This window comes from Priapulus caudatus, unplaced genomic scaffold (assembly GCF_000485595.1).
Source record: "Priapulus caudatus unplaced genomic scaffold, Priapulus_caudatus-5.0.1 Scaffold42, whole genome shotgun sequence".
Taxonomy (NCBI): domain Eukaryota; kingdom Metazoa; phylum Priapulida; class Priapulimorpha; order Priapulimorphida; family Priapulidae; genus Priapulus; species Priapulus caudatus.
In genome coordinates this window covers 524,108-538,584 of record NW_014577103.1, presented here as the reverse complement: position 1 = coordinate 538,584, position 14,477 = coordinate 524,108, and the positions used below count along the sequence as shown (strand labels likewise).

At 45.6% G+C, this 14,477-nt stretch overlaps 1 protein-coding gene across 1 annotated transcript in view; it reads left to right on the top strand.

Moving 5' to 3' along the window:
• LOC106820565 (sn1-specific diacylglycerol lipase alpha-like) overlaps window positions 1-14,234 on the top strand; it is an 86,307-nt gene extending 72,073 nt beyond the window's left edge. The window contains exons 5-8 of the mRNA XM_014825077.1: window positions 5,409-5,493; window positions 8,776-8,910; window positions 12,737-12,814; window positions 14,184-14,234. Coding sequence (XP_014680563.1) covers window positions 5,409-5,493; window positions 8,776-8,910; window positions 12,737-12,814; window positions 14,184-14,234 — 349 coding nt within the window. The remainder of the gene's footprint in view (window positions 1-5,408; window positions 5,494-8,775; window positions 8,911-12,736; window positions 12,815-14,183) is intronic.
• The last annotated feature ends 243 nt before the right edge of the window (window positions 14,235-14,477 follow it).

The window sequence follows — 14,477 nt, the reverse complement described above, 5'->3', positions numbered from 1 at the left end:
TGTCTGCTGTTGCGTAGGGATGCTGTGTTCCTGTCTGCTGTTGCGTAGGAATGCTGGGTTCTTATCTGCTGTCGGGTAGGGATGCTGGGTTCCTTGTCGTTGCTAGGTAGGGATGCTGGGTTCCTATCTGCTGACGCATAGGGATGCTGGGTTCCTATCTGCTGTCGGGTAGGAATGCTGGGTTCCTATCTTCTGCTGTCGCGTAGGGATGCTGTGTTCCTGTCTGCTGTTGCGTAGGGATGCTGTGTTCCTGTCTGCTGTTGCGTAGGAATGCTGGGTTCTTATCTGCTGTCGGGTAGGGATGCTGGGTTCCTTGTCGTTGCTAGGTAGGGATGCTGGGTTCCTATCTGCTGTCGGGTAGGAATGCTGGGTTCCTATCTTCTGCTGTCGCATAGGGATGCTGGGTTTCTATCTGCTGTCTCGTAGAGATGCTGGGTTCCTATCTGCTGTCGCGTAGGGATGCTGGGTTCCTATCTGCTGACGCGTAGGGATGCTGGGTTCCTATCTGCTGTCGCGTAGGGATGCTGGGTTCCTATCTGCTGTCTCGTAGGGATGATGGGTTTCTTGTCGTTGCTAGGTAGGGATACTAGGTTCCTAGCTGCTGTCGGGTAGGGATGCTGAGTTCCTATCTGCTGTCTCGTGAGGATGATGGGTTTCTTGTCGTTGCTAGGTAGGGATACTGGGTTCCTATCTGCTGTCTCGTGAGGATGATGGGTTTCTTGTCGTTGCTAGGTAGGAATGCTGAGTTCCTATCTGCTGTCGCATAGGGATGCTGGGTTCATATCTGCTGTCGGGTAGGGATGCTGGGTTCCTATCTGCTGTCTTGTAGAGATGCTGCATGGGTTCCTTGTCGTTGCTAGGTAGGGATACTGGGATCCTATCTGCTGTCGGGTAGGGATGCTGGGTTCTTATCTGCTGACGCGTAGAGATGCTGGGTTCCTATCCGCTGTCGCGTAGGGATGCTGGGTTCCTTACTGACACGCAGGGATACTGGCTTCCATGCTACTGTAGCATATGGATGCTGGCTTCATCTATGTGCTACAGCTCACGTATACTCACTGTCGTTTCAGTCAACAGGAAACCCATCGACCAATTGTTTTCGCTTTGCCTGTGTCGCGGCCTATATTATCTTGGCATTCATGATTCAGTGCGCATGTTGTTGTTTTTCTATTTTGTAGGTTACGTATGTCTGAGCCCGTGTACTCGACTTGCGAACGAAGGTACTGCAATGGTGGCAAGTCCAGGCAGTTGTTTTTTAACAAGAGTGTCAGCACCCGTTTGCGATGTTTCCTCCTCGCTTGTACTAATTAGTAGCAAGTATATCTTCACCCGACGTGAGAGCGACTGCTATCTGTACACGCACTGTCGACACGAGTTCCCACTGTTCGTAAAGTTTCTTCTAAACGCCACCAGGATGCGCGCACCTCGCGTGGGTATCGCGACGCAACAGCGCAACAGTGTATTTACGCCTCCTGGTGGCGTTTCTGTCAAGCTTTACGAAGCCGTAGAACTCGTAGCCAGTACTACTACTACTATCGTTGTATGAGGAGAAACAGTCAACTTCTCGTTAGCAGCTAAGCGAGCATGTTACCTGCAGTGACACGCGTATACGCTTAACATGTGTGCAGTATTGCGTAGCCTTATGTAGAATACACACACGCACCAATGGCTGCAAAACACCGCGCGTTCGCCCGTGTTGTTTGCAGTGTATCACACACCGTTCACTAATATATATATATATATATATATATATATATATATATATATATATATAATCTCTCTCGCTCTCCTTTTTTCTTTCCCCTCCATACTACACGCGTGAAGCCCAACACAGTATATATACTAATATATAGTATACTATATACTGTTTGCAGTTCTGCTGCTGTGCTAGAGATACACACGACAATGAGAGACCCATTCCGAGGAAAACGAGATTAATTGCCTCTTGCTTTTCGCGCGGACAGATAAAAAGATATCTAGCTCGGATGCCGACGTGACGTGATGCGCCGACGGCGAGTGTAATATTGATCCGCGCCTAAGCACGCGCGGGGCAGGCTGGGATAGCGTGTGCGCAAGCAGCGCGGGTGGGCATGATGAAAAGTTTTATATTTATTTATTTATTTATTTATTTAACTATTTAGATAATTATCCATATATATACTGTTACAATAAATTTTAAGTTAATGAAATTAAATGGAACTACCAAGGATATATACAAAAAAACGTATGACTAGCACACTTATTTACATTGTGGTCCTTCGTGCAAGTTAGGGGAGTGGGGGGGGGCGGCGATCGCGAATGGCGGTGAGGAAATGTGATTTCAACACGGGGGGTTTATTGACAGCAGTGGTTTTCCCGGATGACAAAGTGGCTCTGCGTGATACGGCTCCGTGTGCTGTCCACATCTGTCAACATGCTTCGTAATTAAACCGCTACGCCGCTGCTGGACGCTTTTTCAGTTACGTATATGTATATATATATATATATATATATACTTGGTATATCATCACCTACTCGATATGCAAAGCGAGCTATTATGTCGAGTAATGATGTAAAACGAAGCTGAATAAACGCAAATGTTGAAAGCACCCGTTCTATAGCTGTTCGATACACGAGAAACTCGAACGCCGAACGATTCGACCAGGTTTCACTCAATGGCGGGTCACAACACGAGCTGGTACTAGTATTAATAAGTGAGTCCAGCACAACCCTCTCCACTCATTTCTACTGTCTAATAACCTGCCGCAGGATATCGCCGTGAAGACGATAAGCTCGCAAGTACGTAGACTGGTTCCTAGTTGCATTTTATATCACCGGATCAATATAGTTATCTATAGTTTTACTGATACAGTGGAGCCAGTCTGATGATGCGACACCGAACTAGCATTGTTTCCGAGTACTCGTATCTTATTTTACAACGGACAGCAGGTTCAATAAATTCAGTCAGCAGGTGATTGAGGTTGCTCTCATGGGGCGAGAGTATGCGTGAGAGGTTTAGCACTGCTGTGTGTTGAACAGTTTGCAGCTTTATAACTTTGTTTCAGCTGTATAGCGGGCGACGTGACGCCATGAAATGGAATAACATCAATAGCTAATAATACATTAATGTTGGCAAATGTTATCAGTGTTCTAATAATATATATATTTATAAATAATCATAGTAATATATAATAAGTATTATCAGCTCATCCTAACATGACATAGTATCCGGGTCGATCTTACCCGAGAGTTATCTCGTAATGTTTCCTCGGTGAAGCGCGCTTAAAACATCTGTATTTATTATATGCAAACACATTTTATACACATATGATTGTTTATTTCGAACGTACCGTATCGCAAAGCAACTACTCGTATATCTCGCGTGGAATTTTTTGAATATTTTAGAAGACCGCGTGATGTTTAAGGTCGATCGCTTTATAATTGCCTTCACGAGGAATCATCGTCCATAACAATCGGCATGTCATCACGGAATGCTGAGCGCTTCAACAGTCATGTTCTGCTAGCATCTATGACAAATACGACATACGCATATAAGCTCTCCTATGACACTATTTGTCTTCCTATGACAAATATTGGCAAGTTAACTTCGTTCCGCTTTACAGCTTAAATTCACTGCTTGCGTTCATAATAGCGCTCCTAAACTCCTATGATGCGCACAACACATACAACAATATGAAAATCTTCACAAATAGTGTCATAGGAGAGCGTATATGCGTATGTCGTATTTGTCATAGATGCTAGCAGAACAGGATGAGCGCTTACAGTGGTTGGGCTGCTGGCACGAGCGTTGTCGGCTGTAGTGATATACTAATGAACCTGCTATATAACAGCATACGCTAGGTTGTGCCGCGCTAATGTATACTCACAAGCACTTCGTCAACACCGGAGGTGTAAAATATGACGGTGAATGAAGGTTATATTAGACGTGTAGACTGCTACTAGATAAACAATGTTTGTGTACTCAATGCCGACTAATACTCTATATAAATAATTAGCTATTGTAAAACTGCGCGTACAATTCATTAGGCGCACGTCATGTCTACGCCTATATACTTTAAACGACCAGGTTACATGTTGGCTAATAATACAAAATGTACATCCTCGCGTGTGGCAAGATATTGGTATCAATAGAAAATATATTAGTAAGGCATAAAACTGTATAGACGTGATGAAGCCGATGTTTTCCTATAAGATCGGATAAACGAAATATAAAACTTAGGCAAACTGACGGCCCAATTTAAATGAAAATCACTCTTAAACATGTATAGAAATTTCACGTATATGCTGACTTGCGTGTAGTGAGGTTGCGGGTCCTGTCGCTAAGCTTTTACGACGCCATATCAAATGAGCGATTTCGAGTACACCAACGTTGTTTACAGGTTGGCGCATATAATGCTTCCAACTTTTATTGACTCGCTACATTTTCCGTCCCTGCATGGTGATGTGTGGGTTAATGGCAGTTCGTGTGTGTTTGTGCGCGCGCGCCCGCGCGCGCGCGCGTGTGTGTGTGTGTGTGTGTGTGTGTGTGTGTGTGTGTGTGTGTGTGTGTGTGTGTGTGTGTGTGTGTGTGTGTGTGTGTGTGTGTGTGTGTGTTACACAACCTGCGCAGCTTAGCATATAATAGCAGAAGTAGATAATAGGGAACCTTTCTATCCCTATTATCTACTTTTGTTATATAGCGTGCAAACCTTTCTCGGCTAAATTGTTATTTGCTTTTGAGCTTTGACATACGGTGAATAATCGAAACGAATTCTAGAAACTTTGAGATTGCTTTATCGATTCGGCGCTTGTCTCAACTAAACTCCATCGATGGCGCTCGCAAATATTTTTGCAACGTCGATCACTTGCCGCGTAAGTTTCTTAGGTAAACTGGTCTGCATCGTCTGGGGGTAATGCTGCGCCGTTGGAACGCCGAGTACGTCACGCCAATGGGCGCACTCAACATATACTGAAATTTTACAAGTAGATTACTTTTGGTTGGTAATACAATGTAAAGATATAACATGAATCTTCTTTTCGTTGTCTGCCTTGCGGGTTAAAATCTTTGGTCTAAACTTCGTAAAGTCATTGAGATATACGTACTTATCAATCACACTGTTATATACACTGAGACTGTACGATGTCTGTCATATCGTACTTTTTACAAATACATTTAGTTTGATGCACGTTTGTATAATTGGAAACCGTATTTGTTTAATACGTGTGTATAATAGAAACGTTTGTATAATAATAATAATAATTAAAAAAAAGATAAGTATCCGGGATATTCGTATAGAGTACAGATAGCGTTTTACTGTTTTACTGTGTTCGAATGAAAACAATACGCGATGTAATGGTTATTTCGTTGCCCTATAGTTTTGCTGTCTATATTTGACAGCAATCAATATACCGTGACTTTTCTTTTGCAGAAAAACATGGATAAAGTACCAGGCGAGCTGGCACAAGCGGTGTCGCCTACTATTCTGCTGTCTTGGCACGACGGACACAAATAGGGTGAGTTTATATGAAACCTCTCACCACCAGCGAAATATCTTACCATTCGGGAAAATGTGTCTAGTACAGCACATGGATCGAAAACTCGAGGCAAACAAAATATGCGACCAGCCTAAAATGTGACCAACCAAACTTATTACCTACAAAATATATCATCAGTAAAACTTGGGCAAGCAATACGCGTAGCAAACAAATACCATGGCGAAAACGTCGCCGGGAAAACTCTGCGACCACCGAAATATGTGAGCAGCAAAGCACGCGACCATGGGCTGATGACGTCATCGAGACGCGTGTAGATGCTGTACGTCGCTAGATACGCTAGACTGTCGGCATCACCATAGCGAAACGTACCGCCGTGACGTCATAACCGCCATTCTATCAGCGAAATGGATCAAAGTTGCTACCGCGAACAGCTTCCAAATTACTCCGGTGAAGTGTTGCTGCGGTGAACACACGCCGTCAGGAGGGAGATACGGGGGCTTTTTGTAGATGAATTTCGTTATGGTTTTGTAGCACGGTGCGCGTGGTTTGTGTTGCGTCTAATGCGTGCGCGTGGGTGCGCGTGTGTGTGTCACTATTTCTCTCTCACTCTCTCGCTCTCTCCCTTCATATCTCTCTCTCTTATCCGCTCTTGTTCTCTTCGTTTCTCTCTTTCTTTTTTTCTCTCTCTCTCTCTCTCTATATATATCTCTCTCTTATCCTCGCTCGCTCTTTTCGTTTCTCGCTCTCTCTCACTCTCTTTCTCTCTCACCCTCTCTCGCTCTCTTCGTTTTTCTCTCTCTCTTTTTCTCTCTCACCCTCTCTCGCTCTCTTCGTCTCTCTCTCTCTCTCTCTCTCTTTCTCTTTCTCTCTCACCCTCTCTCGCTCTCTTCGTTTCTCTCTTTATCTCTCTCTTTCTCTTTCTGTCTCTTCCTCCCTTGCACTCTCGTTCGCGTACCGATAATTCGTTCGTCCGTCGTTAAGCCGTCGTTCGATTATTAACGCTATGATTTGCGGATATGAAGAGGAGTGTGTGTATGTGTGTGCGTGCGTGCGTGCGTGCGCGCGCGGGCGTGCGTGTGTGTGTGTTCGTCGGTGGGTTCGTTGGTGGGTGGGTGCGTGCGTGCGTGTAGATTTAACTTTCATTGGAAATTTGTGCATTGTTAGCGCTGCAAAGCTTTGTTAATTCCTTGACGGAGCATGTTTTAAATGTAACGCGTGTTTTGTCTGTCGCGCTACAACCAATGTCAACCGAAGGTCGCTGTTAAGTCATATATAGTCGCTGTAGGTGTCGCGCACCCCCGCTGATAGGTAAACGCACAAACAATACAACACGCAAGCGAGCACAGAATGAAAAGAGTACACAAACAAAACAAACAAACAGAAGTCCGGCGGCTTCCGAGTCCGTTACTCGAGATGTGTATTGTTCGAGATTGTTTTTACTATAATGGATAGACACGATAAACATCGCGCAATGGTCGTAGTGTGTGCGTTAAGTTCGTTTTTGTAACTTGCTTTATTTCATACCTAAATTATTCAACAATGTTTACACGTATTTAATTCATATTATTATATATGCAATTCGACACTCCTCAAACGAACCAGCAAGTGAAAACCACGTGGTTATACGCACGAAAACAAATTTGTAATCGCTCGATGTTCAATAACTCGATGTTTGATGTTCGATGTATAACTTTATTAACAAAAGTGCGGTTGGATTGCGTAACTCTGTATTGCAAGAAGCCGCCTGTTTCTTGTTCTCTAACATTTTATATGAGCATATTTGTGATAGCATAGTTAACAATATCAAAATATTGCACGTGGCGTATCTAAATCTGATATTAAAATACGATTACTTCATCTCCTAATCTCTTCTCCCTTCTTTCCCATCTTGCTATATACGACATGAGAAATATACATATACTCAGGACATTTACTCGTGATCTAATCAAAATTCTGTGTCTTGATAGACATTGACGTTGGCGGTCATCCCAGAATGGAATAATTTTATTGGCCATGGTTTCTAACCACGATTGTAACAGAGAAGCACTAAAGTGTTTGCGTTCCCTTTGCATTCTATACTTTTTATTAGTTTTATCAGCTTTATTCTTATTGACCGGTTATTATGCTGGTTTATATTCAGACACACGCACGCACGCACGTACACACACACGCACGCGCACACGCACGCGCACACGCACACGCACACGCACACGCACACGCTGTGTGTGTGTGTGTGTGTGTGTGTGTGTGTGTGTGTGTGTGTGCGTGCGTGTGTGTACGTGTGTGTAAGAGTGGGTAGGCGCGTGCGTATTTGGACGCGCATGTGGGGAGGGCGCGTGTGCGCGAATGCGCGTGCGTAGACGGGTGCGTGCGAGCAAGTAGGTTTGCGTATACGCGTGCGTGCGTTCGTGAGTGCGTGCGTGCGTGCGTGCGTGCGTGGGAGTGTATCGTGAGTGCATTCATAATGCGGGCGTCGTGGGGAAATAACGAAGAGCCAGAGACCATATAGCGTACCAGGATGCGGATGGCGTCCCGACTGCTGCTACTGCTGCATATATATATATATATTGCTGCAATATATACATACTAATACGGCCGAGTACGTGCCATGCTGGAGATTAGAAGTTGATGATTTGCATGCTCAATGAGCTGCGCTGCGTACGAGCTTGATGAGCTTGTATGAGCTCAATGAGCTTGATGCTCAGTATGCAGCACACTACACGACTGGATACACCGACGTTACTCTAGTCTACTTTAATTACATTTATGCGTGATTAGCGAGGCCAGCGCAAGCTCAGTAAGAGTACATCACTGTGAATATATATTAGTTCTTTATTCAGTTCGATCTGTGTAGCAATAATTGGTACCATCTAGAGTATCTACTCATATATAAGTGTAAAGCCGAGCCATAAAAACCCAGCGAAGGCAGCACTTTGTTTACCATATGGATACGGTTATGATTAGATATATCCTTACTTAGAGTAGTCCCTAATCCCGATTCGAAACTCACCCGTCTGCATAACCTTTCGCTCATCTCAAGGTTATCCTCAACTTATCCGAACCATAAGTCTTACCTTATATTTTACCCAACTTTAAAAGATGCGGATTCCTCCTTATTGCGTTGGGCTGTAGCTATAGATTAGTATAGGCGTAGCCGCGTATACTAGTTATACATATTCTTTATTTCAGTAAGGTCTTTCTCGCTCTTTTTATTCAAATTATGCGCCATTTCTCCCTGATAGTAATTAAGCTAACATCATCGTACTAATCGGCTTGCTTCTCTTCTTCTTCCCTTCCAAGAATTCTTTCACAGAAATTGCCAAGTTGCTTTCCGAGTTCTTCCGCGACCTTGACGTCGTCCCTTCCGACGTCGTTGCCGGCTTGGTGCTACTACGGAGACAGCAGAAGCAGCACAGCTCTGAGCTTGTGGCCAAGGTGAGAGCACAGCTGGGCTAACGCTCCTTTAATAACATTAAAGTTGGGAACACTCCTAATGGAGTATCACCCTATAGCTGTCGTGGCGCGAAGCCACGCACGTATGGTGTACGGTTTGTCAATTTAGTCCAACTATATGTCGGTTTACAAACACACACCATATCAGGAGTTAATAAAGACAAACCGTCACACTGCGCGCGGAAAACCATGTTTCTGCGCAAACTATACTTGTACCGTTCGCTGACCAACTACTAGTATAGTGTTGGTTTAGCAAACTAGTGTGGGGGGAATTGTGGTTCGGTGGCGCGCGAATCCTGTTAGTAGGAAAAATGTACACGTGTTTCTGTAGGGTTTGTCTATATTCAGGCCGGTACAGGAGATAATTTGCATATTTTGTCACGTGGTTTGTGTTATAACCAATCAGATGTAATCGCGGTGGAGAAGGAGGGGAGACGCTGGTGGAGAAGGAGGAGGGAGAGAAGGTGGTGGAGGAGGGGGAGAAGCTGGTGGAGAAGGAGGAGGGGAGAAGCTGGTGGAGGAGGTGGTGGAGAAGGTGGCAGGGAGGTGCCCTTCTCCCTGGCACCACCTTCTCCCTTCTCCACCACCTTCTCCACCACCTTCTCCGCCACCTCCATCCTTCTCCACCAGCTTCTCCCTTCTTCCCTTCTTCAGTCTCCACCAGCTTCTCCCCCTCCTCCTTCTCCACCAGCTTCTCCCCTCCTTCTCCACCGCGATTACATCTGATTGGTTATAACACAAACCACGTGACAAAATATGCAAATTATCTCCTGTACCGGCCTGAATATAGACAAACCCGTTTTCGGGGTAAGCCTAAAGTCATCACTGGGGGCGGACTGTCCGCACGGATAACCATGCGGATGGGGCAGGTCTCCCCCGGACCGTAAATTATAATCCGTGGCGATCCGTCGAAAAAAGCATCCATCGGGCCGGATCGGGCCGGACCAGCACACGGCAGCGCCACGGGACATCCTGGATTTGAGCCCGCATGAAGCTCGTGCCCCCAGGAGACGGAAGTCACTAGACGCCCGGACCGCCCCCGGACTGCCTCGACCGCCACGGACGCTGCTTATCGCGGCCGTGGTCCGGCCCCCCGTCTGGCCATCCGCTGCTGCCGCCATCCGTGTTGGGGTCGCGGCTTGATCCGTAGTGATCCGTGGCCGACAAAAACGACACGGATGGCCACCGGATGCGGCCGCGGTTCTTAACAGCGGTGCCAACCTACGGACTGTCCCGGACCTACCACGCAGGACTGTCCCGGACCTACCACGCGACATGCGCCACGGACCGTCCCACGGAACCACCCGGATAGTGAAAACCTCCCGGAGACCGTCCCGGATCACCCCGGCAATTTTAAACAGTTTAAAACATCCGGGGCGATATCCCGGAATGCGCCGGACCATCAAGGACCACCCCGGACCGGGCCGGACCGTCCAGGACCGTCCAGGACCGTCCAGGACCCAACAAGGATCTCTCCCCGGATCAGTCCGGCAGCGTCCGGCCCGGTCCGGGAGCTTGGTGTGACTTTAGCTTAAGTAAGATAAGGTTTTTATAAATAACATGTTGGCGGCGTTACAATGTGTATGGTTGGCGGAAAATATGGTGTGTTTGTAAACCGAAATATGGTTGGACTAAATTGACAAACCGTACACCATACGCACGTCCAACTAGACGCCCCCGAGGCACTTTGTAACGCGTTGCTGTAATTGGTCGGCGCGCGAAGGGATAAGAATCATTATTTATTTAACGAACCATATGCGCGCACCGTTGAGCGAGAAAACTCTCTCGAGGATTCTTTTTATAGGTTTGCTGCAGCAGCAGCGCTGCGAGGCACTTACGATGGAGCTATTTTTAGTTGGAGGAGACTCAAGGGCTCGTTCTGAAAGTGTAAACGCGTTGACAAAGTAATCCGCGACTTCGAATGATTGGTTGTTGCTTACGTAATTAGCACATTACTGTTTAGTTTGCAGGGATTGTATATTAGATGTAGTTGCAGCTGTAGCACTTCTAATAGGCAGTGATTCTTTCTAAAGGTCGCGTAAAATGCGGCCATTTTATAACGATTGGTGATTTCGGGTGGTAGTGTTTGTGTTCTCTAGAATGGCATTAAGATTCTCGTCAGTTGTGTTCCAGATGTTGCAAAACCAAGATTATATCATGCTTATAATGTTAATTTATGATTAGAAGTGTCTAATACCCGCATGAGAAATTTAAATGCGAAAACGGTAAAACTGAAATTTTGCCTAAAGGTTCGGTAACTTTCTGCTGGTTACATGGGTATGCACATACTTTACGCATACGTCCATCACCTCGCGGTTAACCGATATCTAGTTTCAATCGCCCCGTATTCGTCCGCTGATAAAAAATGAATTGGCGTTTCCCGCCAGCCAAGTTCGTATGCGCTAAATCTCGGGTAGAATTTAATCACGTGACGTCATAACTCGATCAGCTTGGTAATTCTCTTCCAATGTGTCACTCGCACGCACGCGCGAAAATTCACATGGAATTATAATATCCGTCACTATTTTCATGATTCAGGATTTTTTTAGTTTCTGAGTTTATGCAGTCGCCGCCACCGCCGCTGTTACCGAACCTGATGATGCAGCTGCTGCTGCTGTTGCTGGTGCTAAACGTTCCAAATCTGGAAAGATTTGCAAAAAAAAACGAGAAAAGCATATAGGAAGCATTCACAACCATACATGCACACATTATTGCACGCACACACGCACACACACACACACACACACACACACACACACACACACACACACACACACACACACACACACACACACTCAGTCACACAGCGCACACCACACGCACACGCACACGTTACACGCAACCGACGCGGCAGCGCACGCACGCACACACACACACACATTGTACATGGGCATATACACATGCATGTCTCACCACATACTTTTAACAAGCTAATCTCTTTTAATTCGTAATATTATTTACGCTTAACGCCGGAAACCGTGACAGAAAATATTACGGGATGAAGTGCTATCGATTTTTAACGAAAATCTGTTTCACCGTGTTTGTGACAAAAGGGTTTATGCCGACGCATTAGGATAATAATTCTGTCCGCGTCTTGATAAAGGCGTTCAAGCCTTCTAGGAGGTCGTTACAGTGAGTCGTTTTTCCACCAATTAACGTACTTCAAAGCGGCGCGTTACTAATTCAGGCGCGCGCATCTTTGTAGTTATATAAGACTTTGAGCTGTCAAAATAGCCCATGTTCCTAATTTCGCAACCTACTTTTGAAGTTGGTTGGTTGGTAAGAACGAACGCTGTTTGGTTGTTAGCTGTTATTATTTATTGATTATAAAAGTAGAATTACCATCAAGTAATTTCTGTTGATGGCTGTGGCAAGGTGGCGCTGTTGCCGTCGTCATCATCACCGCCTCCGCGTCGCGTTTGCAATTTATATATATATATATACGCACGCACGCACGTACGCACGCATTCACGCACGCGCAGAAACGCACGCACACTCACACATGGCTTCACCCAGACGAGGGCCGCAAGGAAAAGCCTAAAGATGTATACGATTCGGATGAGCATGATCTTCGTGATGACGATGGCGTTGACGATGACGATGGATATGACGATGACAATAATGATGAAGGATGGGGACGAGGATGAGAATGCTCACCGATACTCCGAGCACGTCATCTTTGAAGTCGGCATCGGGATGGAAATGCAAATAACTGCGCGATATGTGTTCGTGTCCAGTGGTGACGGATCGGTGGTCGTGATTCCGTGATTCTCATGTAATGTTTTTTTGCGCTCTACTTGTTTTGCAGAACGACAACAGCATATATCAGTTTCTTTCCGGCGTTCCGGTCACTCCTGAGACCAAGTTCCTGCATCTTAATAATGAGGTAAGAACGTTTCCCGTTCCCCGCGTGTGCGTGCGTGCATGTGTGCGTGCGTGCGCGTGTGTAATGTGTCTGCGTGTGTGCGTGCGCGTGTGCGTGTGCATGCGTGCGTGCATGTGTGTATGTGTGAGGATAGGGATGAAGAGCGGCATTCTTTGAATTTAGAGGCGCTACCCCCAATGACGTCATTGTCACTCGCGCATGCGCGGCGGACTGTCGGCGTTTACGTGATTCAATAAACCGACGCGCTCTGTCGCGCTTCAACTGACGAAGCCTGCTTCTGTTTTCACACGCTACAAGCGTCTCGCTACCTAGCAGAATCTTGCGCTTGAAACGTATATGAGCATCTACCGTTCCAGGAGCCGTGTTCGCCGCATAGTGTAATGAACTTTTGTTTCTTCATCAACGATTTTTTTTCTCACGTTAAGCGGTAGACAACGTCTGGATCTGACGCTTCGGTGGCGTTTCATATAGCTGGTGCTAATGCTATTTATGTCAGATTTGATTTTGTGTCGCGCGCACGTTATATAAATTGCGCGTCCACTTTGGCCGACTAAGTACCAGGTATTATCGTATTGATCTGTAGATAGCCAGGTATTATGGTGCGAGTACCATTGCCGCGCTTTCCTGTTAGCAAGCAGTCTGCTTATTACCCAGGTTTCCTCATTATTACATTGCTGGACACATCTATAGACTTTCGTGGGTATGAATGTATGCGTAAATTAACGTACGTATGAATGAAGTAAAATGATGCATGCGTCAAAATACTCACGTGCGCGCCGGATTGTCGTTGAGTTTTCTGACGCATGCATCAAAAAACTAAATATCAAACATGTTTGATAATTTTTTACTCATGCGTCAAAATACTCAACGTGTGCGCGCTAGCTGCGTAAATTTACTCAACACTGGTCCTCACAGCGCATGCGTTTAAATGCATGCTTTTATTTATAATACGTGCATTTTAAAGATGACTGCGCCCAGTATTGGCTGTGCACAGTCACGTGATCTACATTACCACTTATACCTTGAGTAATCTTACTCACGTGTGCGGCGGACGCTGAAAATATTTCGCGTGAGTATTTTGACGCATGCATCATTTTACTTGAGTAAAATTACTCACGTGTGCGCCGGGCTTAATACTTACGAGATGTATTGATGAAGATAGTAATGCGTTTTATTTTTTATTGAACTATTTTACGAGATGGTTCTGAGGTTCCTTGAGGAAGTTCCTGTGGTTGTTGAGACGAACAGTAATGTATCTGTTCATCGTCTTTGGTCGTATTTAATCATACGTGCAAGGTGGGTGACATGTAGTTTCCTTTAAGTGGATGTTCATTTGTATAATATGAAGTCGATATTTGTCTCCCGTCAGCCTGCTATAGATGCCTCCATCAGAATGCTACTCTTCCTCGGCGTGATTTAGCATCCTCCCTTCGCCTACCACAGCTTTCTTCTCAGAGTGCTATAATTCCTCCCTCCCACGCCTGCTACCACTTCCCTCGTAGTCTGCTATTATATATAAATCCTTCTTCTTAAACATGCCGTAACTCTTTCTTCCTCTGTCTACAACCATTTCCATCCAAGAGTGCTATAATGTCTCCTTTCCACGCTTGCTACAGTATAACTTCTTCTTCCGCAACCCACTACAGCTTCCTTCGTAGTTCGC